Raw genomic sequence first — 25,679 nt, forward strand, 5'->3', positions numbered from 1 at the left:
TTTCTCTACCCCCCAAACTCTCCAATCATCTACCGCCAGCATCGCAAACTAATTCGCAACCGCAAGCCCACCGTGCTCGCCGTCGCAAACTCACCAAAACTCCGTCTCTCAGAATCTCTCCAACAAGAAACCCTTTTAAGCTTAGAATGGCCCACACTCTGTCACCAGCTCTCCTCCTTCACGCAAACCTCCATGGGCCATGCCGTCGTCCAAAAGGCCCAAATCCCATTCGGCAAGTCCCTAGAGGAGAGCCAGAAGCTTCTCAATCAAACATCCGCCGCTCTGGCGATGATGCAATCTCAGCCGTTGGATTTGTCAACAATTGAAGATATCGCCGGCATCCTAAATTCTGCTGTCTCTGGTCAGTTGCTTTCACCGAGCGAGATTTGTGCCGTTCGAAGGACGCTTAGAGCTGTTAATAACGTGTGGAAGAAGCTAACGGAGGCGGCTGAACTGGATGGAGATTCTTTGCAGAGGTACTATTATTAATTTATTATTATAGGCTTTGTTTGCATTTGTCAGTATTCTATGAGTGAAATCTATTGTATCCATTGATAGTTATTCAATGTAGAGTTTATAGCTTTAATTCTGAGTTAGATATTGAGTGATGACTTAATTATACATTAATAATGGAATAATGAAGTCAGCAAATTGCCGATTACACATGGCAATTATTGATGCTCGTTATTGGTTAGATATCATTTTGTGATCTAAGATTTGTGTGCTTTGTTAAAATCATTAGCCGTTTATAGATAATCTACTTTGGGTAAAGCAATGCTGGAGCAGGAGTGTGGCAACATATTTCATAGGTAAAGAATTGTATACTCTTTATATCCTGGTAATGTGTCCAACAGTTAGTTGCTTTTTCTTTCATCCTTTTTCAATGTCATAGCAATTCATTTTTCTGTTAGAGGCATATCGGATTTTAAGGGCCTTGAGATGATTTATTTGCAAGTAATTCCATTTGATGCATCTCTGGATAGGGATTCTTTTTAGCTTGATACAAAATTGAGAGAGGCATAGGTCATTTGGTAATGATCAGTTCTCATGTTTCAATAAGGCTATTAAAAGATTTATAATTTTGAAGGTACTGATGCACAAGGAGTGCAATGCTGACATCTAATTTTCCTTGACTTAGATATAACATGGCTGCATGAAATTTCAATCAAGTAATGAAGATCCATCACATACAGTCTCATCTATTTTTATTGCATTTTGAACAGGTACTCTCCCTTGCTTGAGCTACTCAAGAATTGCAATTTCCTGACAGAGTTAGAGGAAAAAATTGGATTTTGCATAGATTGCAAGCTTTTAATTATCCTTGATAGAGCTAGTGAGGATTTGGAGCTTATTAGGGCAGAAAGGAAGAGGAACATGGAAAATCTGGATTCTCTATTGAAGAAGGTAGCAGCTAAAATTTTCCAGGCTGGGGGCATTGACAAACCCTTGATAACCAAGCGCCGGTCTAGAATGTGTGTGGGTATTAAGGCTTCTCACAAGTATTTACTTCCAGATGGTATAGCCCTGAATGTTAGCAGTTCTGGTGCAACATATTTCATGGAACCTAAAGGGGCAGTTGAGTTCAACAATATGGAAGTGAGGCTTTCAAACTCTGAGATAGCTGAGGAAACAGCCATTTTGAGCTTGCTTACTGCAGAAATAGCGAAATCAGAAAGAGAGATAAAGTATCTGATGGATAGAGTTCTAGAAATTGATCTTGCTTTTGCAAGAGCTGGTTTTGCTCAATGGATGGATGGGGTCTGTCCAATTTTAAGTTCACAGAGCCATGTCAGCTTTGATTCCAGTATAAACATTGAAAGCATCAAACATCCATTGCTTCTTGGGTCCTCTTTAAGAAGTTTGTCAGCTGCTTCATCCAACTCTAATCCACTAAAATCGGATGTGGAAAATAGTGAAATGACCGTTGGAAGTTTGTCAAAAGGAATTTCTGATTTCCCTGTACCAATAGACATAAAAGTTGAATGCGAAACGAGAGTGGTTGTGATCACGGGTCCTAATACTGGAGGGAAAACTGCTTCCATGAAAACTCTGGGCCTGGCATCTCTTATGTCGAAAGCTGGTTTGTATTTACCTGCTAAAAACCACCCAAGATTACCATGGTTTGATCTTATCCTAGCTGATATTGGGGATCATCAGGTAGTAGTTTTCCTTGTTTTGACATTTTATTTCTGAGATCTTTTAGTTTTATTTTCTTCTGACTCATTTTCTGTTGAAGTCTCTTGAACAAAATCTCTCAACTTTCAGTGGGCACATATCAAGGATTGTTGACATCTTGGAACTTGTTTCGAGAGAATCATTGGTCCTAATTGATGAAATTGGTAGTGGTACTGATCCTTCAGAAGGTGTGGCTCTTGCTACTAGCATCTTGCAGTATCTCAGAGATCGCGTTGGTTTAGCTGTTGTTACTACTCATTATGCTGATTTAAGTTGTCTGAAAGATAAGGATACTCGGTTTGAGAATGCAGCCACAGAATTTTCTCTGGAAACTTTACGACCTACCTACCGAATTCTTTGGGGAAGTACTGGCGATTCAAATGCATTGAATATTGCTAAATCAATTGGTTTTGATAGAAAAATTATTCAACGTGCACAAAAGTTGGTGGAGAGGTTAAGGCCAGAAAGGCAGCAGCATCGGAAAAGTGAGTTGTATCAGTCGTTAATGGAGGACAGAAGAAAATTGGAAAGTCAGGCCAGGACAGCTGCATCTCTTCATGCAGAAATTATGGATCTTTACCGCGAGGTATATAATTTCTGTATTATTATTAGTCATGCAAAACGTGCTTTTTGTTTCACTGTTGCCATTTTTCTAAAACTGCTTCCATTATGGTCAAGGTCTAAAACCTCAAATTGGTTTCATTGAGTTCTGGACTTTGGCAATAGTATCTGAACTTTTATAAAATGAGCCAAGCCGAGATTCCAAGATTGCCAATTTACTAGTGATTACTTGATTCCTCATGGGGGTTTTTGGGCTCAGCTCTGCTAGAGCCGTGCACAACCACAAATTTATGTTGGGCTTTTGTGCTTGTTCCCAGGATTCAACTTCTGCTTCTATTTCTGTTTACCGTTGTCAATTTGCTGTAACTTCTACTTTGTCAAAAGTGGATTTTGATGCGATTCCCAACATAGATCAGTGCAAAGATAAGGGTATATATTTGGCCTAATTTTGGCAGATTTCATTGGAAACTAGATGGAAGTTAAGAAAGCTGGGCCATATAAACTATACAGTCTGTTAATTTTCGTTGATACATATTCTGTCAGTTTCAGATCTGACTAGAAATCATTTCGTGGATTAGAATTATGGATGTTTAATGACATTTATCCGGTTTCCTTTTTCTCTAACTTCACGATTGAAGATTGAAGATGAGGCAAAAGATCTAGATAGACGTGCGGCACATCTCAAGGCAAAGGAGACACAACAGGTTCAACAAGAATTAAATTTCGCGAAGGTTCAGATTGATACAGTTGTACAGGATTTTGAAAATCAACTCAGAGATGCCAGTGCTGACGAGATTAATTCTCTGATTAAGGAATCTGAATCTGCAATTGCAGCAATTGTTGAAGCTCACCGTCCTGATGATGATTTTTCTGTCAGTGAAACTAATACCAGTTCATTTACTCCTCAATTTGGGGAGCAAGTCCACGTGAAGAGCTTGGGAGATAAGTTGGCTACTGTAGTGGAAGTACCTGGAGATGATGATACTGTCTTAGTCCAATATGGTAAAATGAGGGTTCGTGTTAAGAAAAACAATATTAGGCCGATTCCAAATAGCAAAAGAAAGAATGCAGCAAATCCTGCTCCGCGTTTGAGAAAGCAGGTATGTACTTGCACTTCTCTTTAAGTTCATACACAACTTTAAGGCATTACTAAACTTCCATGGATTTAGTGGATGCTGGAGTCTCTTTTACTTGACATACCCTGTCATAAGTTTTAACTAGCATTGTTAATTGAATCTGATTTGCATTGACACATATTTAATTGACACCAGCAAGAAGACCGCCAGAGTGGTTCCGCGGGAAGCAGCAATGAAGAGGCTTCTTATGGTCCACGGGTCCAAACGTCCAAGAACTCTTTGGATCTACGGGGAATGCGAGTTGAAGAAGCTTCTCACCAGCTTGATATAGCCTTAGCTTGTTGGGAGTCGCGTTCGGTTCTCTTTGTTATTCATGGGATGGGCACTGGAGTAGTTAAGGAGCGTGTACTGGAGATATTGAGAAATCATCCCCGTGTAGCCAAGTATGAACAGGAAAGTCCAATGAATTATGGTTGTACAGTTGCGTATATCAAATGAAAAATTTAGCTTGTAGTATCATAGCAAATTAGCTGGTCACCTTGTTCTCTAAATTACTTTAGGAAATTACCTCCGAATTTACAGTTCATAATTGTGGGTTGAAAGATGGAAATTGATCTCTCAAGATTGTTGTGCTGATGCATGTGAAGCCTAACAAAAGTGAGATGTGGGATAACAATGCTTCATCATATAACCAGATGTCAACGTTACATCTCCTTCCCCCCCCCCCCCCCCCCCCCCCCCCCCCCCCACCGCGGCCGCCCGAATAGCTTATCATCTAAAAATATCATTGGAAAACTCAAAATGGCTTGTCAGCCCACCAGCACCTGAAAAGGATTAGTTAATCTTATTGGCATTTTGCCTCGTCAGTATATGCCTGTCTTAGTTAGCTCCATGTCGTACACGTACAACAAAGACAAACCGACAGAGCTGCCACATGCATACTATGCAAGATCTTGCAAGCTAGCTAACTTCACTGCACTTTCAGTTACAAAACAATTAAAGATAAGCTCACAATATTTCGAATTTTGTTCTTTTTCGTGCCAAGGATAAAAATCAGCTCTTTAGTATAGGCTTAGAACTAGCCTTGAGCATTGTTGAGATCTTTTCAGGAAAAAATGTTGGCAGTTTTTGAGAAATCAATTGGGAAACCACCAGCGGAACTGAATCTTCCTTCCACTGGGTCAAAAAAGTCCAAAAGCCGGCAAGAAATTGCCGAGATTTTTCAGATTTTGTGGCCGGAGACAATACTGTGTAACATTTCAAATGGGAATTTCATGGGTTTGTCTCATGAAAATGAAAGTCCATTGCATCCGAGGTATTAAATTTCTTTTTTTTCTTTAGGTGTCATGACTTCTTTTCTGTTGATTAGACTTATTATGAGCCCTTTCCGTACTTATGGCTGTGGCTTTTTAACTAAACTGAAGTTATGTTATAATTGTTTGCTGAAAAATTTATAATGCCTTTATCATTTTTATAAAGATATTAGTTACAAATCACATTTATATTTTTATATCACACTTACACTCTTTAAAGCTACGGGGCCTCCGGCGAGTCCGGCCTTATGCAAATTCACTTCACAGCACTTAATCTCACGAATTAAAAAGTTAAAGGAATCATTCAATTGTCCTAATCAAGATCTAGTATTGATCAGCAAGCATGCTCGATCAATTGAAACAAACGCAAGTGAAATACTTGAAATTGGTTTGATTTGAAATGTATCAGGTCTATAGTTGTAATGGATGACATCTTCTGCATGTTTATCGGGACTTTAGAGAACATTTGTGAACTTAAGCGACATTATGGCCTCTCAAGACAAGCGACAGAAGCAATGGTTTTGATAGAAGCTTACAAAGTTTTAAGGGATCGAGCACCATACCCGCCTGATCAAGTCGTCAAAGATCTCCAAGGAAAATTTGCATTCATTCTCTTTGATGCTAAATCTCACACCTTGTTTGCAGCAAGGGTAAGTTCAATCTTCTAATGATAGGTTTAAAATTTTTCACTAACCCTGGTTAGATCACGCTGTGCCATTTCCTCTCTTGTAATCATCTTCGTTAAGAGTGAAAGAAAATTAGTTTTGTTAAGCATTTCTTTGATATTGTACACTGTTAGGACTGCGATGGTGGCGTTGATCTCAACTGGGGAATTGCTGGAGATGGGTCCTTGATATGCTCCAATGATTCCAATCTAATGAAAGAAGCTTGTGGAATATCTTGTGCGCCTTTTCCTCCAGGTTAATCATTAAAGCAAGAGCACATTTTCCCCTTTTTTTAGTATCGGAAAGAATAGGCATATATATAGAAGAAATGTGATGCTGAAAATGGCTTTTAATTTCTTTATTAAACAGGGTGTATGTTTATGAATGGGACTGGGCTGATGAGTTTTGTGCATCCACTTCACAAGGTTAGAGCCATTGTGCATGAAGATGATGATAGGCAAATTGGTGGAGTTAGTTTCCAGGTGGACTTGTACACCCGACTCCCCAGCATTCCTCGCTCCGGCAGTGCTGCGAATTGGGCAGATGCCACTGCCGTTGAAGCAGAGTAATGAGGCATCAGATATTGAAAAATGGTCTCTTGTGTGTAATCTAGTGTTTAAAAACCATCGAAAGGAAGTTGTGTGGTAATGTTTCACTATGGATTTATCATTCATGGCTGATAAACTCGTGGTTATGTCATTCTCCTCCAAATTGTCAAATTCTGGATATTGCATGTGAGTAGTGGATATATTAAAATCTGGCATAGTGGTAGGCATCAAATAGTAGCAGAGGAGAAAGATTATAAGGACAATCAATCAATCATTAGAAATGGTGGGTAAAAATGAATGGTTAGCTAGCTAGTAGCTCTCTTTCTCGTGTCATCCAGAAAACTAAAGAATTTGTTAAGAGCGAAGTCTTAATAAATGATTATCTTTCATAAAAAGAACATAACTAAGGAGACCTCGGGAAAGGCACGCGCGGCCTGAGGACTGAAGAGTGCGCAGTCCCATCATCATTTGATGGGTCTTCCTTTAAGAAGCTCGTATGAGTCATATCATCAACACCCCTCTTCTTCTTCTGTAGCGTTAGTGCTTGTGGAAGTGGGCAGTTTCCCATTAAATTCATCTTCAGTTATCCAGATCTCCCTTTTAGCTAGTCTTGAATCCTGAGTTTACCAGTGTAACTTTGTATGTCGGTCGGTTGTTTTTAAAACGGGTAGACGGTTTGTCGTCTGTGTGTTTAAATATCAGATGTACTTTATAAACAATCTGTCGTCTAATTTTAATTCCGCAGTAAACTACTAAACTGAGATCATTTTCTTCTTAAACAAACATACGAATTTTCATCTATTTTTCAAAAATAAGATGACGTATGGTATCCATATAGATGATTCGAAAGTTGAAAATTCATAGATTTTATTTTCACAATAATATCAATCATAAATTTTGGACAGCTCTTATCTGGTGCTAAGATTTTCCTTATACTTGTCTTCCTGATCTTGGTTAACAAAAAATATCATTGTAAAGATATGTAATATCACTATTAAACAGTTGTTTTGACAATGGTTTTACAGTGACATGTCAAGCGATGTTCAAAGCTGATGAGATATTCTAATCTATATTATACTTCAACAATGCTAACGACCAGTTTCATCTGGGCTGGTGTATGGCTTGCCTACAAAAAAAATGGGGCAAAATTTCTCCAACAAGGAATCATTTTTCTTTATACTTCATTGATAAGATGATGAACTTTTTCTCTTTGATCAACAGTAGAATTGAAATGGTATACTTAAACTATGGACAGTGATAGATTTCTTAACTGTGGACCGTAATATGTTTCTGTATTTGATGGATCTTAATTTGTGTGTTGATTGCACCATGCCAAATCTGTCATTGTAATCTTTTATTTTTGTTACGATCATTTTACTGGAAATTATGTTTATGCTTAAGGAAAAAAAGAAAAATAGATCCTCTTCTTTCAGTTGGGTAAAGATTTAGCTTCAAATATTGAAAAAACTAAGCTTATAACCTCTATTGTCGCTGAAAACTTGTTGAATCAATAATCAGAATCAGTTTACGAAGCATTCTATGCGCACTACACCGGTGATAAGTTTGCGACTTAATTGTGATGGAGAAGAATCCACTTCAGTCTAAACAAATCTTGAAAACATGTTGATAGCAGCTACTACAATCTTGCTTCTTGAACCCTTTACTATACCAGGTAGTCAGGAGCTCAGGTGATGATAATGATCCAAGTAACAACAGTGTTTTAATTATCAACTTTTCACAGTGATACTACTAAGCCTACGCCAGACTATTTTTATTATCAACACTTTAAGTCCATTAATTATTATTGTCACTGGAGATCATTAATCTTATACTTCATTAATTTGAGATTCTCCTCCTTATTACATAGTGTTTTAGCTACTAAGCCAATTCGAATGTGTAATTTCCAATAAACACTAGTATAATTCAATTTGGACAAATCATTTTTCATTTTTGTTAAAGGTGATGAGCTTTCAGGACTGCATTTTATTGAAGCGCACCCACGCACAAACACATACATGTATAAATACTTGGGACTTTATGCTGAAATATTGTAGGACATGGGGCGCTAAGCTGTCTAAAATGGTAAACAAGTACCGACTGAATTTGAGAAATCCGTTTATTAAACTTACTTTGAAATGTCTTATTGAAGTATGTAAGAGTTAACAGTTACGTACATATAGAAGCACGCTTTTCATTTCAAATCATATTTGATAATGTAATTAATATGCTGGTGCCATGGCAGCATCCATCTTGCTATAGTCTACGCATATGTCACAGCGTGGGCATGGCTCCACCACTGGGCAATTGAACGGAGGCTGAATAACAATAGGTGGCGGAACAGGGGGCGAACATGGCTCATTGTGATCGATAGGCGGAACTACAACAATAGGTGGAACAGGTGGCAGACATGGCTCGTTGTAAATCGGCGGTACAACAATAGGTGGAATGGGGATGGGGACGGGGACGGGGTTTGGAGGGACCACAACACATCCTGCAGGGTGATTGCAGTTGCCGCAGTTATTATTATTAGCATCACATTCTGTGCCAATAATACCATCTTTGGCGTTCTTGCTTGCTGTGTCATCTCTGGTCGTCTCGTCATTAGTGACACCATCAATGTTAAGAGGTCTGTGAGAAGTGCACAATTCTAACCTAAATGCGATCACCAGAAACGCTACGAAAATCCATTTCTGTGCGAACATTTTTTCCCCTCCTTTTTTCGTATCAAACGCTTGATATGCTTGAGTTAATTTGCATGCATGGCTGCTTAATGGCCCCAGAAGCCGTCTTATATAGTGAAGTTTTCCCTGAGCTTCGTTGGATTCGTGCATTAAAACGCGGCGTAAAACTGTTAAAGAAATAATTTCATACATTTTGTTCTTGTAAGATCCGTTAGAAAACTTCCATGGAGGTAGCGTGATCAGAACATTACGTGCAATCAATGAACCAATGTGATCTTGCAATTTGCTTTTTCCCCCACATTCGGTTTCAACATATATGTATACAATCTCTCATAAATTATGTATGTATATATATATTAATATATATACCTATTGATTTACTACACGTCTTTAGCTAGCAATATGCAAATATCATTCAATTTTGCACTGACCCTTTCAAAAAAGAATTATAGGGAAATCAAAGAGTTCCAATCAAAGCGTTTCAATTGAAATTCAGTGTATTTGCATGAAGATTTACTTTTAATCCACTGTATAATTTACTTTTTTTTTATTTATTAGGACCCCGTAATTTTTCATTTCTCTACTATGACCCCATCGAATCAAATTCCCACGGAAAATTCGTGGGACTCTTGTATAAGAAGCAGCTTAGGTCATGATAGTTAATTTGGAGCTATGTGGTATTATTATGAAACATACGGAGAATCCCAATTTTATCAATGCAATCTAATTGATATATATATATATATATTCCTTTGAAGGTAGAGAGCTGCATTGCATGGCAGAATATTGTTGATTGAATTTTAAAACTGTATTTATCATGCTTTTAATTGCTTATTATTTGCCGCAACAATATAGAGAATTTAGCAAGCAGCGAGCTCTATGAGTTGATAAACAATACACTCCGACTTTTATTAATTAAACCGACGCTGAAGTCTGAAGGTCTTTTTATTATTACAAAGCATTCGCGCGTTTCGTATTCATATATAATTGATAAAATATATAATTGAACGGTAAGCTTAAGGCACAGCCCTTGAACCCTGCTTCGGTGGCGGCGCCGGCGACATGGCACTCTGATCACCGTACCCTTTACTCTGCAAATCTATGCATACGTCACAACGTGGGCATGGCTCCACCAGCGGGCAGTTGAATGGAGGAGGAATAACAATAGGTTCTGGAACGGGGGGCAGGCACGACTCATTATCTATCGGTGGAGTCACCTCTCCGCAACGGGGGGCAGGCAAAGGCACATAATTGTACGGTCCACGGTCATGTGGTGGGATAATACATCCATGGTTGTTATTCTGGTTGTCGCCGCAATTATTATTATTATTATTAGTAGCACATAATTCTTTGCCAATAACATCCCGAGCTTTCTCGATCTTCTTGCTCATATTACTGTCATTGTTGCGTCCTTCTACTTTAGCACCTTTATTCATAGCATGATCGCCATCGGGGGCGCATCATTAAATCTAAATTGAGAAGCACACAAGTGCAAGCTTAATGACACCAGAAAGGCTACGAAAATCCATTTTGGTGCTGTTGCCGCCATTATGAAAGCAAATTATCTAATGCTTTGCGAGGCTGCATCTATATATATATATATATATATATAATAAGCATCAAGGCTTTATTACGTATATATAGTTCATTTTTTTATTGGTTCCGTTAGAGATGAGGATTAAAACTAGGCGTAAAATTGGAAGACATTCGATTATTCATACATTTTGTTCTTGTAAACTGGACTCATATGGATGCCGTATGAACAAAACGTTACGTGTACTCAATGTGATCTACATGGCCGGCCTAGCTGCTAGCCTGCAACATCATACGTGTGCCCTGCTGCACATATATTTTGTTTAAAGCAAATGGTATTATATGAAATCCTTCAAATTAGAAATGAATATTGATGATTCTCTTGAAAGGCTGTTGATTCACATGCATAAATGAATATTTGAAAGCAGAAGAAAGAAAGAAGGCACATACACACATAAAAGATTGCATGTGAACATTCAAACTCTATATGTATTTCCAAAGCAAAAAAAAGGGAGATTCCTTACTTGACAGAAGAGGTTCTTATCATTGAAGGCACCGCCTCCATTTGTCTTGATTCTTTACTCACCCAATCTTCTTTCGTTATCATTATTATTATTCGTTCTGAGATGATTGTTTTGAGGTGACATTGTTTATTAAATGGCATAAATCTGCCCACGATATGTATCAAGATTGAAGATCGTTCACATATATGTCTACGAATATAGAAAAACTTATGCTAGTCCATATATTACTTCTCTAGTTAACTGGCTGCCGCAAGCTGGGGAGCGGGAGCAAGCCATTCGTCTTCCAAGCTATTCACCCTGGGCTTGACCCAACACAGGCTGGACTGGGCCTGAGCTTGGCCATGCTCTGCCCATTGGCCTATCCAATTTGTATCTCCGGACTCCAGTGTCATGTTATCGGCTTACATAAAATATCAAATAATGGCACTTCTTTTATCATATGGTATGGTTCACATCACTTTCGTACTAATCATGTATGTGGCGTCGTATTGGTGAAGAAAGAAATACTCGGGCAAATCACATCCGACTCCTTCTGCCCCGAAGCATAAAAGATTCTTCAACTCCTTCGGAAAGAAGGCGAGAAAAGAAGATCACGCGTTTACTTTTTCAAATTCAATTGCATACTGGACACCTTATTTTAATCAATCGGGCGCCAAAAAAAAAAGGCATCTTCCCTCTCACCACTGTTGCATTCATTTATTCATTTTTTTTTCCCTTTTTCTTTCTATATACCAACCACTTCAAATATTTCCCGACAATTTTTTTAATTTTTATTTATTATTAATCTGAACTTGTTTTTAAAAAATCATTATTTTATTTATCAATAATAAAATTGTGACATTTGTGTCGTGCCAATAGTTGTGACAAAATACATCAATTAATAATAATAATAATAATAGGACCCTAATAATAAAAGTAATAGCCACACTCTACGTTAAAAATAATCATAATAAAATAAATCCATTTTAATTTTTTTTTTTTCTATATAAACAAACGCATTCTTCAAAAACAATTGCTGGTGGAAGCAGTGAGTATTGAAGAGCCGGGCCCCTTCCGTTCCCCTAAAACCTCACCAAAACCTCTCTTGTAAGCTTCTCAGATTCTCTCTCAATATTTCTTATGATCTCGTCTTTTACTGAATCGCTTCTTTGCGTGCTGCATTTTTGAGTCTCGTATTTGGGTATTATCTTATCCGGAATGCTGTTATAATTGATGGAACAAGCAATCGATTTTTGGTTTGACGGAATTTGATTTATTTATTTATTAGTATCTCTATTTGAAATTATGTACGATTGCGTCTCATTTGATATTTATCATCCTCTAGGTAACTATGTGATTGTAGCTGGGGATTTTAAGTTTAGTGAATATTCAAGTTACTGTCAAAATACCAGTGAAATTGGGAGCTTTGTTCATAAGCTTGCGATTTTGAAAAGTTCCCCAGTTCAACTGATGAAGGTTCCTTTTTGGGATTCGTCCTTTTCTAGGCTGCAATTTGGATATGTACATGATGGACAATCTTTTGTGGGTTTAGCATATCTTCTCTGATTTTGTCTTTTATTCCCCAATTGTACAATTACACACCATGTAAGTTGGGTGATTGTAGAGAAAATTTCTGTTAGAACCAAGGCTTTGTGAGGGAATTTCTGCGCTATAAGTTAGTGGCTTCTGTTTTATTGGAATTAATTGGGTAGATTACGTGTTACAGTGATTCAATTTGTGATCCACACTTTGCTTTAATTTTCTCTTTTCCACAATTATTTATGTCAAATCTAAATCCAGAAGCGTGTACTAATTTTTTTTTTTCTTTTTGTAGTAATCTGTGAAGTTTATTTGGAATGGAAGTATCTGGGTCTAAAGGATTAAATTATGACATTGAGGAGAAGGCACTGAATGGTTCTGTGTTTACTATGCAAGAAATAGCTCTTGCTTGTCGCAATGCAGGGCGAAATCCCGATTTGGCTGGTGAATCTCTATGTGACAAACAGGCAAACGCCTCAACCTCTTCTATCCATCCTTCCACTGGTGAGGCAAGGGGTAAAGAGTCTTCAAAATCATCAAATAGTAACATCTCTGAGAAATCATTTTATGCAAATGGAAAATCGAAACCTCCTAAGACAAAATGGCATCCGGTATCCGGAGGTACCGTTTCAAGTTTTCTTGGTAAAGATTATGTTAAACCTGCACAGCCAACTAATGGCACTGGTCTAGCATCAAAGCCATTGAAGTTGGATCCAAAGGAGTTTCCCATGTCTGCACTTTGGGGAGAAGAAACTAAACCGAAACAATCAAAGGGTGACCATTTGCAGAAGGAAATGGAAGATTTTCTGTTTAAATTGCTAGGAGAAGGGTTCCAGCTGAGCAGGGATGTGATTCGGGAGGTTCTCGGTAATGTCTTAAATACATTGATGCCAGTTTAATACATATTGTCCTTTTCAATTTTCTTTCTCTCTTTCTCTTCTTTTCTTTTTCTTCTTCTTTTCTTTTTTCTTTTCGTGTGCATGTGATAACTAATTTGATATTATACTTAACTTGCAGATAGTTGTGGATATGATATGCAAAAGGTAAGGATGACAGTATCTTCCTGATGGAGGCCTCTGCTTTTTCCCTTTTATGTAATTTAGTTAATTGCATCTTCCTCTGTGATTGTTACATCATATAAAATTCAAGTCTTAAAAACTGCTGTTCTATGTTAAGGTTCAACTTGAATTTTGATTAACATCCATTTGCTGCTGCTTCCAAAAGTTAGAATGAGATACTTTGGTTAATTTCAGTAGTTGAACCCAGTAGAGTACTTTATTTATTTCGATCTTCATGGTTCAAATGCCTGAAAAAACTTGCCCGTAACTGTAAAATGACATTCTGTGGTTTTAATGCACTAGAGGAAGTATAGCTTTGGAAAAGCCTGGATTGATAACTATGAAGAGACTTATTATTTAAGTGATAAAAATTCGCATAACCATTGGTCAAGAAAATTTCAGATAGTTAAAGACTCTGTTTTGTTTCAGCTAAAAATGTTTGTTTCAATTAAAGACTTGAACCATTTTCATTTAACCTGATTGCGATGCTTTACATTATGCATGTTCCTTTCAATCAGGAAAAGTTCAGGCCATGATTTTATATTTCTATATTGTAACTTGAAATAATAATTGGTGTGCTTGTTTTTGTTAGCTTGATAACATGAATTTTCCTTCTCAAGTTAATTTAATCAATAAAGTAATTCGTCAAAGAAAATATGCCCATTCCATAGTCATGTTCTTAACTAATACGTTTCTTCTTCACTCTTCAGAGCATGTCGAAACTAATTGATCACTCGGCAGAGACTTTGGGTGAGAAGACAAAATTTCTTGGTAAATCCTCTGAAAAGGTATGCATAATTCCCGAGTCTTAAATAACCAGTGGTCATAATTTTTGTACACGATTCTTTTTTTTTTTTTGTGGAGATTTGTTAAAAGTGGTTGATGATCCATGCTGAAATATCATAGAGGGATCACCAATTCATTTTCTTTTCTGCGGCTAAGCAAGATTTTCGGGGCAAAATAAGGAAATCTGTTTTTGGTAATATGGAAAACAATGGTGTAATAGTCTATTATGCACTGACAATAACCTTTCGTATAATTGTCGGTTTAACGAATACAAGAGAAACTCTGTTGAAAATTCATCCAAGATAGATGCTAAAATTATTTATGCATGCCAGTGGCCTGAACTAATTTTTCTTAACACCGGTATTGAGCAGGAAAATGAATATGCAATTTGTATATTGTGCCGTTGTGGAGAATTTGGATATTCTTATTTAACTAACAAGGAGATTATTTGCTTTATCTTTAAACAATGAATCTTTGAGAAATGAGGATTGGGTGGTTGCCAGTGTCTTCATGTAAATGTTCATTTATTTGTATTTTGAACTATTATGAGAATCTTTTATACGCCGAATTAGTCATACACATGTTCAGATCATTTTTCCTCTTGATCATGTGTTTGTGTCTGCACACAACCATTGTATATCACTTTATTCTAATGCGCAAGTATGTGTAGTTTAGAAGAAAAAAAAAAGAATGATATATTATTGCTTGATTCATGGTTGTTAAACAATTATGGCTTTAAAAAATCTACAATTCCTTCTGTTCATGTATGAATGTCCCAAGTTTGCCATATCTTAGATTGGCTTCTTCCAAGATAACAAGTTCATATGTGTGTGTGTGTGTGTGTTCCTCCTATTCCATCACAGTTGAATTTGAAGTGTAAGATTTGTTATTAATACCTAGTATGATTTCATAAACAGTGTATGGATATATGTTCTACTTTTGGAGGGTCTCAACGTGAAAGAAAATTGCAACAATTGAATTCTTCCGGAGGGTATGGTATTTGATTTATTTTCTCAACTTCTTGGAAGACTAATATATTTTCCTTCAGTAGGCACGGCATGGGGGGAAGGGTTTTATTGAAAGAATTCTGCTATTTCTTAGACTTTGTTTTGGGAGGGGGGTGGAGGGGTTTCTCATCCATATATGGTTACTTGATTAGCTTTTGACTGTATTGCCTCAGTCGTGCAAAGGAAGATCCAAATACAAACAAAGGAGAATTGCTTAAACACCCAAAAGACAGAAATGAACTACAGAAGGAAGTTTTTGCTGCTTTATTTAGTGCTCCTAAGAAATCTGATGAATTTCCTGAAATTATGGTGAAGACCAAGAGGAGGTCCAAAGCATTAGGAAAAGTGGTGAGTGGACCGCCGGAGGACTTGGTACCAGAATACAAGGCTAACGTGGTGCACCTGCAGCAAGATAACCAGAACAGTATGTGCTCTTATATTAACTATATTGACTGGATTTTTGTGTGTGTGTGAGTATGTGTGCATTTTTGTGCATATATTTACTTTTGTATTTATGCATATTAATGTGTGTAGGATTCTTGATTTCTGCCACTTTCTGGAGAACTAGTGGAAAGCTTTAGAGTGATATATCTCCAATAACTAATGGAAACTATGATATCATTATTTTCTCTCATCTGGAGAACTTTGTAACAGATACAATTTGTGGCTCTGGAATACTACAGAATCTGCAATAACTAATGGAAACTATGATATGAATATTTTCTCCCACCTGGAGAACTTTGTAACAGCTACACTTTGTGGCTCTGGAATGTCTAAAGAATTTTGTCTGCTTCAGTTAGATCCAATATATTTTAGTTACATTATAGAAAAGTAAAGTTTTCTGAATCTGAAAGACTGAAACATTTTGCATATTTCGTGAAAGGGAATTATCCGTAGATACTAATTCATGCATTAAGGTAACATCAATGTTAAAGAAAAACAGCAATAAGTTATTATATGGAATTAGGTTCACTTGCCGTAAATGCTGGTCTGGTCAACAGTATGAACCTGTGAGGGGTTCTGCAGATATATATATATATATATATATATATATATATATATATATATGGAGAGAATCTAGCTAAATTTTCCTTTAATTTATGGGTTTGGTCTTTTTTTTTTCCTCATTTTTTTTCAGCTTTCATTCTCATGAAGTATGTTAACAGTTGCAGATAATGTTGAAGAGGACAGCTTCCAGCATCTTCGTACAGCTGTGATGGAATATAGGGGCACCATGAAGGAATATTGTAAAGCTGTAGGTTCTTTTTCTCCTCTCATTTATGTTTTCTCACACTTTTTTTATATGCCTCAAACATGCAAATTTGTACGTGTCAATTAAGTTTTGAGAACCACAAAGTAAGAATACAGTTCCTTGTCAGGCTATTGATGCATTTGCTCAGGGGGATCATGTTCAAGCAGAAAAACTTCTAGAACAGGTAAGATTTCCATCTACAGTCATCTATTGACAACAGATATATTTTCATTCAGCAAATACTTTCTGCATTCAAGATGCTGGCAGATTCACTTGATCCTTATTAGTTTGTTTAGTAGCAAAGTGCATAACCTGTATTTCAAAGCCAAGTTGTGCTATTGATTATGTTAACTTAGTTGTTCCTAGCTCACTGAAGCTGTAAATTATAAATAGCAGATATTTCTGAATTTGAGTTTAAGTTGGACGTCATAGATGAACTTCCGCATGTTAGAATGTCTGCGCTAGACAAATTCAACGATTTAATGTGAATCCTGTGGATATGGCAGGGAAAATTCTTTTATGAAAAGGCTCGTGAAGCTGACGAGGAATCAAATAAGAAGATTTTTGAAACGAGGTTAGTATCCCTTTCTTTGAAGCATGTGCACCTTTATGCAATTTTCTCTTTTAATAATGTAGAGAAGGGGGATGGGCTGTAGTAGCATTTTATTTTTTTCATTCATCATGTTCAGTGGCAGAAATAGGGATACAAAAAATGACCTGCTGCTGGACTTGCATGACCATGGAGCAAAGGAGGCAATTCGTCTTTTGAAATGTCATCTTTCCTCACTTTCAGGCATCCCAAGTGAGTACAATTTCTATACCTCTAATTTGCTCATCATTTACCTCATATTATATGAATTCATGAAATTTATGTTCCCCACCAGCAATCAAGTACCTCAAGGTCATCCTAGAGATGAATGATGAAGATACTACCAAGGGGGGTCGACGACGACGAGTAAGTCTGCTAAATTAGTTTGCCTTTATTGGAAAAGAACTGCAAACTTGCTAACTTTTATAACTCTTGTGTCTACCTAAGTATTCTAAATGAAAGAGATCTGAATTAAGCATGAGCTTCCCTTTCTTTTTGTCACTTGAAAACCCCATTGAGTCTATTGATTTCTTATGAAAGCTTGTACAAGAGATCTATGTTGAAGAGAAAGATTCGTGTATTTCTTTTCAGGTGATGAAGCTCCTAGAGGAAGAATCTATTGAGTGGACTGAAGAAGGAAATGCCGGAACAATACTAATTCCTCTAGATAAGGTCAACCCAAAAACATTAAGTTTCACCAAAAAATAGAATCCAACATTGAATCAAGTTGGTTTCTTGACAAGTAAGATGGTATTTTCTGGAACGATTATATTGTTTGTTGTATAAACTAAAAATTATCAGAAAGGTTGATTGTTGAAACAGTGGAAAAGCATTTTGGAAAGGATTGCCTCAGTTTGAAGCATCCAAGAGTTTATTTGGACTCAATTTTTTGTCAGTGGATATTATAAATAAATTATAATGTAATAACTTTGTTACATTATGATAGCTCAGAGTACGTTCTCCATTTTCATATCATTTTTTGGAATACTATCTCAATGATCATAGTTATTATCTCATTTAATTTCAAGTTGTTATCGACAATTTAATAGTGTTAAAGGAGTTTTTAGGCTTGAATGAGAATGACCATACAAATTATGTTCTATATCTCATCTCACAAAAGAGCTAGCTCTTAGTCCAAGCTTACAGTATTAATCGGTTATTGGAATGAAAGCTTATAACTCCCTTTGTTTTGTCCTTTAGCTTTTGGCTTTTGGCTTTTGGAACGTCAATTATCCAATCAGAATCTTTTTCCATTTTAATACGGCCCAAAACCTTAAGGCCCACACAACTGATTATGAATGTGAGGATTCCTCAATCCTCTCTTATGATGTGTTCAGTTACTGGCATTTAGAATGCGAATTTTGAAATTGGAATCAATAGCACGTTTACTTGTAAGATTAATGTTTGGAATCAAAATCAAAATTGTGTAGGCTCATAAATTTGGGAATCATTCTTCGAGTTTTGATTCCCACAGAGAGTCAGAAATCAAAATCTTATTCCTTGGATTTTGCCCTCAACTAAATTTCTTAATTTTCCTTATAAAAAAAAATTTTCATTTTCATTTTACAAAAGATAATGAAAATCTATTGAAAACGTAGATTCGTCTCTCATACTAATCCAATCTAACTCCTTTTCAATTTTGATTCTAAGACAAAGTAAACACATCAATAGTAATATAATTTATTCTAATTTTGATTAAAACAACCAAAATAAATAATTTATTCTTATTTTTATTTTCCATTCTAATTTCAATCAATTTCAATTCCAATTTAGTTTGATTATCAATTAGTAAAATGCATCATCATTGTCTAAAATTAGAGGACCTGCATGGGTTGGTGAAGCAACTTAATGGTGTTTTATTTTATGATAGAATAATAAGTCTTATCTGTTGGACGAACCATAAACTTTTGGTGAAATTCATTAAATTGAATTTTTTAAAATTTGATAAATTCTACTGTGAAATTTATTATTCTGCGAAATAATACTATTGAGTTGTCTTACCAACTAATTACTTTTGTACAATGGGTTAACATAAGGTGGGACTATGGTTGGCAATGAGATGAGATTTATCAATTCCAGTCATGTTCCGCATATGCAAATAGGATAAAAAAAGTTTCATTTATGTTCTTTTCTTTTTTTGGGACAAAATTGGTCCTACTCTCGTCCGGTTAAATATCTCGTCCCATCTCATTATTTTAAACAGTCTCAAATGTAAATAAATAATTTTTAACATTTTTTTCCTTTTAAGATCTTCATAATTCAATAGCAAAAATATTGAATAAATACAAAGTAGAATAATCAAATAATAATTTTATTTTGACTATATGCATGTTGGAACATAATTTTATACTAACATTTTTTAATTACTTATTTCTTTAGTTGTACATTAATATTAAGACTTGCACTTCAAAAACTGTATAGATTTAGACAGTAATCAATTTTCAGTCATGTTAAAATATTTAATAATTTAACAATATAATAATAAATCAAATTAATACAAAGGGCTGGCAATTAAACAGAATAAGACATGACAATTTCAGCCCAGTTCTATTTTTGTAAGTGGAATAAAAAATCAAACTTCTATCCTTCTATTTTTTTAAGAATAAAAATAATGGGACAAAATCCTGGAGCATCCAATAGGAATAATTGCAGTTCCTAAGTGGGACCCATAGAACGGAAGTAGAACGGAAGATCGTAAGCACCTTCGGAAATCAACGGTGATTAATTTGATGATGGCATCCTACAGTCACGAAAATATTTGTACTTAAAAAAAAGGTTCGATTTAGGTTTCTGAAACCATATTTGGTGGTCTCCGATCATCACAAAAATAAGAGTTGAGTCTCTCTTTTTTCTCTCTTCTTGTGTCTGTGAGTGATATTAACGAATTGGTGAAGAATGAGTGTTGGTGGGTCAGTGAAGGAGTTGAAGACGAAGGAGGAGCTTGATAACGTGCGCCAGAGTGGCGCACCGGTTATCCTGCACTTCTGGGCATCATGGTGTGAAGCCTCTAAGCACATGGACCAAGTTTTTTCTCACCTTTCTACCGATTTTCCACATGCCCATTTCTTCAAGGTATCTTTTTTTTTTTCCTTTTTTTTGTTGGGTTTTTAGCTTTTGCTTTTTTGGGTGGTTTTGTGTTTTAATTTTAAGTGATCGAAATCGTTTTTTAGGTTGAAGCTGAAGAGCACCCCGAAATTTCTGAAGCTTACTCTGTTTCAGCTGTGCCTTTCTTTGTCTTCTTCAAGGTTCTTTTTCTAAATTTTATTGTTTATTTTTTAGCTTAATTGAGGTATTGGTTTGCTTGGTTGTTATTCTTGTTTATGTTTTATAGGGTATATGAGATGAAGTATAATTATATCTTGTTTACTTGAATCTCTAAGGTATTATTCTCTGTTTGGTTTTACAGATACGGCTTGAATCGTTCAAGTGGGAGGGTTTTTGTGGTTGTTTGAAACTAATGCTCATTAGCAGTTTAGCCAAGGGTAGAAATTAGTGTTGTTGGTTTTACTTTTAGGCTTTTCACTTTATCTTTATTTTTGGTGATTGTGGCATATAGTTCCTGTTGTGGTCTGTAGTGTTTGATTAAATTTTGTTAGGCTTTTTTTTCTTTTTTCGGGTTGGGTTTATAGTTAGATATTCTACTTGAACTAGGTGTGGATCATTTTGTAATCCTTCCTTAGATACATTAGCAATTATTACAAGCCACTGATTCTTTCGAATTGGGTCTAGAGGATATCTCTGTGTTTATGCATCTCAAGGAAAACAGCCAACCAGTCAATTGTATGTGCAAATACTTTTTGTAGTCGATAAGCTTTCTTCTCTGTCTAGGTTTTGGTTTCTTTCACCGATGACAATCTTTTAGGTATTCTATTTGTGTTTAAATGTGTTCGCTCAGTAATTGAATAATTGTTTAATGTAGTTGCTTCACTCACCTATTGCTTTTTAACTGAATATCTCATATGAATTTGCTTGATAGGATGGTAAGGCTGTTGATACATTGGAGGGTGCTGATCCATCCAGTTTGGCCAACAAGGTTGCTAAGGTTGCTGGATCAGTTAACCCAGGAGAACCTGCTGCCCCTGCCAGCCTTGGGATGGCTGCTGGACCCGCTATACTTGAAGCTGTAAAAGAGTTGGCAAAACAAAATGGCTCTTCCCAAGTGAACAAGGAAGTGGAGCCTGGTCTCAGTGATGCTCTTAAAAAGCGGCTGCAGCAGCTGCTTGACTCTCACCCTGTCATGCTATTTATGAAGGGAACTCCTGAAGAGCCCAAGTGTGGGTTCAGTAGGCAAGTTGTTGACATTTTGAAAGATGAAAAGGTCGAGTTTGGAAGTTTCAACATTCTTTCGGACAATGAGGTTCGTGAGGGATTGAAGAAGTTCTCTAACTGGCCGACATTTCCTCAGCTCTATTGCAAAGGAGAGCTTCTGGGTGGGTGCGACATAGTAATTGCAATGCACAAGAGTGGCGAACTGAAAGATGTTTTCCGAGATCATGGAATTGAAACTGTTGGTGGAAGTGGAAAGAGTGGCATCTCAGAATCAACTGGCTTGAGTGCAACCCTTACCTCTCGACTGGAAAGCCTGATTAATTCAAGCCCTGTGATGCTGTTTATGAAGGGAAAGCCAGAGGAACCCAAGTGCGGTTTCAGTGGGAAGGTAGTTGAAATCCTCAAACAAGGAAAGGTTGATTTTGGTAGTTTTGACATACTTACTGACGAAGAAGTTCGTCAAGGTCTTAAAGTTTATTCAAATTGGTCTAGTTACCCACAGCTATATATTAAGGGTGAGCTTATTGGTGGATCAGACATTGTGTTGGAGATGCAGAAGAGTGGGGAACTTAAAAAGGTTTTGGCTGAGAAAGGAATTACTGTTGAGAAAGAAAACCTCGAAGATCGTCTGAAGAATTTGATTACATCTTCACCAGTGATGCTCTTCATGAAGGGTAACCCAGATTCTCCAAGATGCGGTTTCAGTTCCAAAGTTGTTAATGCCCTGAAGGAGGAGGGAGTCAATTTTGGGTCCTTTGATATTTTAACCGATGAGGAAGTGAGGCAGGGGTTAAAAGTTTACTCGAACTGGCCGACCTTTCCCCAATTATACCACAAAGGTGAGTTGATAGGAGGTTGTGATATTGTAATGGAGCTGAAAGACAATGGAGAGCTGAAATCCACCCTATCTGAGTAGGGTCTTATTTGATTTTCATCAACAAAAATACCGGATAAACCTTGGGTGAAGTTTGAGCCATAAATGACAGTAGTATCTTTGACGTTTTACATGACCCAAAAGTTTTCTTTACGTGCGTTCTGATTAGTGTTCTGATGACTTGACATCATATGGTTTCCTGGACTATTGATTGTATGAGCACTCTGCATTATTGGGATATTCTATTTTGTGTTTTAGCTAGTTCCTTGCTTAATGTTATAAAATGCCTTTACCAATTATTGTTCAGGATGAGTGAAGGAGCAGTTCATGTGTTGTATCAGCGTTTCTTCTTGGAAGGTTTTCTGGATATAATAATTTTCTAAACAGACAACAGTACTATTTTAAAATTATTATATATTTGCAAACAATAACAAAATTTTGCATTGGGAAAATCGTCTACAACTTAAATAATATTCAGATCCTACGTGAGAGAACACCTGTTTGGACAGCCAAAATCGGCCGCATTGTTTGCTGGGAGGAAAAGAATAAACTTGTAATTAAATTTACTTTTCCATCGTACACACAAGTATTTCCTTTGTTTCCTCATCCTCGTCTATTCCGTCAGCTTTCATGCTGTCCAAAAGTTCATCCACTCCCTTCCCATTTCTTATATTTGCCTTTATGAACGCATGATACATTTGCCTGTTCATAGGGATGACAGTCCTCAGCGCAGCCACAAAAGCTTCCACGTCTTGAACGCTACCTTCATCACCCAGCTTACTCAAAATACTTGTAATCACCTTCGGGTCAGGTTTCCATCCCTTTCCCTCCACATATACAGAGAGGGCAGCCTTCATGCACTGAAAACCTCTCTCTGTCTTACCTGCATCAAAGTAACCGGCTGCAACAACTGCCCAACTGTTAGGGGTGGTAGCCTTTCCTTTCTCCACCAAGTCTTCAAGAATGGCTTCTGCATTCTGGACCAATCCATTATTACAGTATCCAATAATGATAGCATTGGGTATGCGGGTATCATAGGAATTGCCAGATAATTCCCACTCCTTTAGCACTTTCTCAGCTTCTTCATGTTCACCAAGCTTCATCAAAGCTTCCAGCATGGTGATGTAGTCCCGGTTGATATACCTCTTACAAGCTGTTTTCTCTAAATCCCACAATCTCAGGACCTCAGACTTATTCCCTAAACTAGCATAGAGTGATATCAAAAAGTTATAGCCAATCCCATCTTTCTGCTCAAGTCTCTCTTCTGCTTTCTTCAAAACATCTGATGCTTTATCAATAAGGTTAGCTTTTATGTAAAAATGGGCAGCAGAGGCATATGTGCTCCAGTCCAAAACAATGTGAGGTTGGCTCTCCATTTCTCTTAAGATAATTTCCATCCCCTCAAGATCAGATCTTGCACCATAGGAATTGATGCAGATTCTGTAGCTGAAGTTGTCAGGGAAGATATTTGTTGCCTTCATCTCAGTTAGCACATCGGGAACCTTCTCATACTGACCAGTTTTTGAGTAGAGGCACATGATGTCATTGTAAGTTAGAGTCGATAATGCAATCCCCATCTCCTTCATTTTCCGGAAATGGGAGAGAGCCTTGTCAGTTTGGCGCTGTCGCACATAACAATTTAGAAGAGCTCCATAAGTCTGATAAGTTTTCTCATCGTCCTTCAAGTTACTGAAATAGCTTTCTGCAGAAAGAAATCCATGGACCCTACCAATCAAATCCAACTGCACAGCATGGTCACATGGTGCAAAAACACAAATACCTTTCCTGTTCATCCAATCAGAAACCTGCAACCAAAAAGACAACATATTTGAACAACTATTCTCATTCTAGGACATTTTTCTGTGTTTGTTAAACAGCTCTCTTGAAGACTAAATAGTCCAAAATACATAACCAACTACGTGTTGCTCATTGGTTGCCTAACTAGGTACAAATAAATATTTCCATGGTTGCATCATTACATTCTCCATGAAACCTAGAGCTAAGATGCATGATTCAAATATTGATACAAATTAGCTGATATAAATAACAATGCCTGATTTGAGTGCCAGAAGAAGAAAGAAAACAGAGAAGTGCCTTTTTCTGCAGTAAACTTCCTTATTTCAATACCCTCCTGCCTATTTCTGAAACAAAATCAACAATTATTTTGCTTCCATGACTACTAGGCTAAGGCTTAAGATTTCCACAAACCTTAGATTCAGATTGAAGTATCATACTTTCTTGTTATCAACTTTGACCCACAGGCATACTCACCAACACAAAAAAAAAAAAAAACTACAGACTCTAAATCTCACTGCATCATCAACTAAGTCTCCTGTTGTGTCTTCAGTTTCACAATAGCTTTAAATTGTAACTGAGGCACAATTGGTTGAAAAACTAAAACCTCACATCTTTATACTATTATCTCTATCTTCTGCCTAGAAGATGCATTACATAACATTTAACAACATAAGAGGTTAAACCATCAATTTCCAATAAAATGGCCAGTAGGCAAATCGACATTTGGAAAAACTATTTTTTAGCTTGGTTCAAGCTTAACTGATTGATTTTTTTTCGAAAAATAAAATAAAAAATTTCTAAGCACCCAGAAATGAGAAATTTTCAATTACAAAAGAATCCAAACCTCAAGGGCTTGAGAGAACCGCTTTCGCTTGCGAAGATCGCGAATAATGCGTTGAAGCTCCCCAACCCGAACCTTGTTTCCATTTTTGACCCAATTATCAAGCTCCGGCTCAATTCTTGTGCCAGGGTTACCTAATGGGCTAATTATTGAGTATAAGGTTGTTTTATTGATCCTATTTGTATAGTAAAATCTGCTAAAAACTGCATTGTGGATCTGGGTGTTTGTTGACAGCTTCAATTTTGGTATCATGCTTTTTAGGGTTTTTCAACTCGAGTAGGGTTTTTGGGTTCAGACTTCATACTTCACAGACAGAGACAGGTTTATTGGCACAGCAGCATACAGGTCACAGGTGAGCAACTCGTTTCATTCGGAAAAAAATGACAAGTCGTTCTTTTGCAAACTAAGCGAATGGCATGTCAATTCTGTAGAAAAATGTAACCGACATCTCATTGAACATTTTGTCTTGTCGTCCTAAAATCAAATAAAACTGTTATTGGTGTCGGTACTCCAATAAAAATAACGACGTTAAGTCGTTTATTGAATGACTCAACTAACGGAATGTCGTTTATGCCCACATCATCCTCGGCCATTAGCATTTGGCATCATTGA

At 36.7% G+C, this 25,679-nt stretch overlaps 5 protein-coding genes across 6 annotated transcripts; 4 read left to right on the forward strand and 1 right to left on the reverse strand.

Moving 5' to 3' along the window:
* The first annotated feature begins 520 nt into the window (after nt 1–520).
* LOC102631102 (uncharacterized) lies at nt 521–4,434 on the forward strand. Its single transcript, XM_025094828.2, has 5 exons — nt 521–809; nt 1,224–2,157; nt 2,237–2,761; nt 3,375–3,836; nt 4,008–4,434. Exons 1-5 carry the CDS (start codon nt 775–777, stop codon nt 4,308–4,310), a joined length of 2,259 nt encoding a protein of 752 aa, XP_024950596.2. The 5' UTR covers nt 521–774; the 3' UTR covers nt 4,311–4,434.
* Nucleotides 4,435–4,772: 338 nt separating this feature from the next.
* Nucleotides 4,773–6,489, forward strand: LOC102630802 (stem-specific protein TSJT1). The gene is made up of 4 exons (XM_006467749.4): nt 4,773–5,127; nt 5,535–5,775; nt 5,925–6,045; nt 6,160–6,489. Exons 1-4 carry the CDS (start codon nt 4,928–4,930, stop codon nt 6,357–6,359), a joined length of 762 nt encoding a protein of 253 aa, XP_006467812.2. The 5' UTR covers nt 4,773–4,927; the 3' UTR covers nt 6,360–6,489.
* Nucleotides 6,490–11,996: 5,507 nt separating this feature from the next.
* On the forward strand, nt 11,997–18,261 carry LOC102630491 (hypothetical protein). Of its 2 annotated transcripts, none has more exons than XM_006467748.4 (12): nt 11,997–12,162; nt 12,890–13,461; nt 13,612–13,637; nt 14,363–14,440; nt 15,356–15,429; nt 15,619–15,869; nt 16,612–16,700; nt 16,825–16,881; nt 17,204–17,271; nt 17,387–17,499; nt 17,582–17,652; nt 17,878–18,261. In XM_006467748.4, exons 2-12 carry the CDS (start codon nt 12,912–12,914, stop codon nt 17,992–17,994), a joined length of 1,494 nt encoding a protein of 497 aa, XP_006467811.1. In that variant the 5' UTR covers nt 11,997–12,162; nt 12,890–12,911; the 3' UTR covers nt 17,995–18,261. The 2 variants fall into 2 exon arrangements, with proteins under 2 accessions (XP_006467811.1, XP_024951257.1); XM_025095489.2 differs by having other exon boundaries at nt 16,618–16,700.
* Nucleotides 18,262–19,922: 1,661 nt separating this feature from the next.
* Nucleotides 19,923–22,690, forward strand: LOC102630192 (monothiol glutaredoxin-S17). The gene is made up of 3 exons (XM_006467747.4): nt 19,923–20,358; nt 20,457–20,531; nt 21,263–22,690. The coding sequence occupies exons 1-3, from the start codon at nt 20,182–20,184 to the stop codon at nt 22,469–22,471; spliced, it is 1,461 nt and encodes a 486-aa protein (XP_006467810.2). The 5' UTR covers nt 19,923–20,181; the 3' UTR covers nt 22,472–22,690.
* Nucleotides 22,691–22,826: 136 nt separating this feature from the next.
* On the reverse strand, nt 22,827–25,387 carry LOC102629903 (pentatricopeptide repeat-containing protein At4g21705, mitochondrial). Its single transcript, XM_006467746.4, has 2 exons — nt 25,071–25,387; nt 22,827–24,234 (listed from the first exon to the last, which is right to left on the reverse strand). The coding sequence occupies exons 1-2, from the start codon at nt 25,317–25,319 to the stop codon at nt 22,993–22,995; spliced, it is 1,491 nt and encodes a 496-aa protein (XP_006467809.2). The 5' UTR covers nt 25,320–25,387; the 3' UTR covers nt 22,827–22,992.
* Between the last annotated feature and the right edge of the window lie 292 nt (nt 25,388–25,679).

The sequence above is a fragment of the Citrus sinensis genome, chromosome 2 (assembly GCF_022201045.2).
Source record: "Citrus sinensis cultivar Valencia sweet orange chromosome 2, DVS_A1.0, whole genome shotgun sequence".
NCBI classification, from domain to species: Eukaryota; Viridiplantae; Streptophyta; class Magnoliopsida; order Sapindales; family Rutaceae; genus Citrus; species Citrus sinensis.

Bases quoted from the DNA above. Each gene is read 5' to 3' on its own strand.
- LOC102630802 (XM_006467749.4), top strand. From the start codon at position 4,928: ATGTTGGCAGTTTTTGAGAAATCAATTGGGAAACCACCAGCGGAACTG. The intron at 5,128-5,534 runs GTATTAAATTTC...GAAATGTATCAG, and splicing joins GAAAGTCCATTGCATCCGAG to GTCTATAGTTGTAATGGATG. The intron at 5,776-5,924 runs GTAAGTTCAATC...GTACACTGTTAG, and splicing joins ACACCTTGTTTGCAGCAAGG to GACTGCGATGGTGGCGTTGA.
- LOC102629903 (XM_006467746.4), bottom strand. From the start codon at position 25,319: ATGATACCAAAATTGAAGCTGTCAACAAACACCCAGATCCACAATGCA. The intron at 24,235-25,070 runs GTTTGGATTCTT...TTTTGGTTGCAG, and splicing joins GGTTCTCTCAAGCCCTTGAG to GTTTCTGATTGGATGAACAG.
- LOC102630192 (XM_006467747.4), top strand. From the start codon at position 20,182: ATGAGTGTTGGTGGGTCAGTGAAGGAGTTGAAGACGAAGGAGGAGCTT. The intron at 20,359-20,456 runs GTATCTTTTTTT...ATCGTTTTTTAG, and splicing joins CACATGCCCATTTCTTCAAG to GTTGAAGCTGAAGAGCACCC. The intron at 20,532-21,262 runs GTTCTTTTTCTA...TTTGCTTGATAG, and splicing joins CTTTCTTTGTCTTCTTCAAG to GATGGTAAGGCTGTTGATAC.
- LOC102630491 (XM_006467748.4), top strand. From the start codon at position 12,912: ATGGAAGTATCTGGGTCTAAAGGATTAAATTATGACATTGAGGAGAAG. The intron at 14,441-15,355 runs GTATGCATAATT...TTTCATAAACAG, and splicing joins TTGGTAAATCCTCTGAAAAG to TGTATGGATATATGTTCTAC. The intron at 16,882-17,203 runs GTAAGATTTCCA...TGGATATGGCAG, and splicing joins CAGAAAAACTTCTAGAACAG to GGAAAATTCTTTTATGAAAA.
- LOC102631102 (XM_025094828.2), top strand. From the start codon at position 775: ATGCTGGAGCAGGAGTGTGGCAACATATTTCATAG. The intron at 810-1,223 runs GTAAAGAATTGT...CATTTTGAACAG, and splicing joins TGTGGCAACATATTTCATAG to GTACTCTCCCTTGCTTGAGC. The intron at 2,762-3,374 runs GTATATAATTTC...TCACGATTGAAG, and splicing joins TTATGGATCTTTACCGCGAG to ATTGAAGATGAGGCAAAAGA.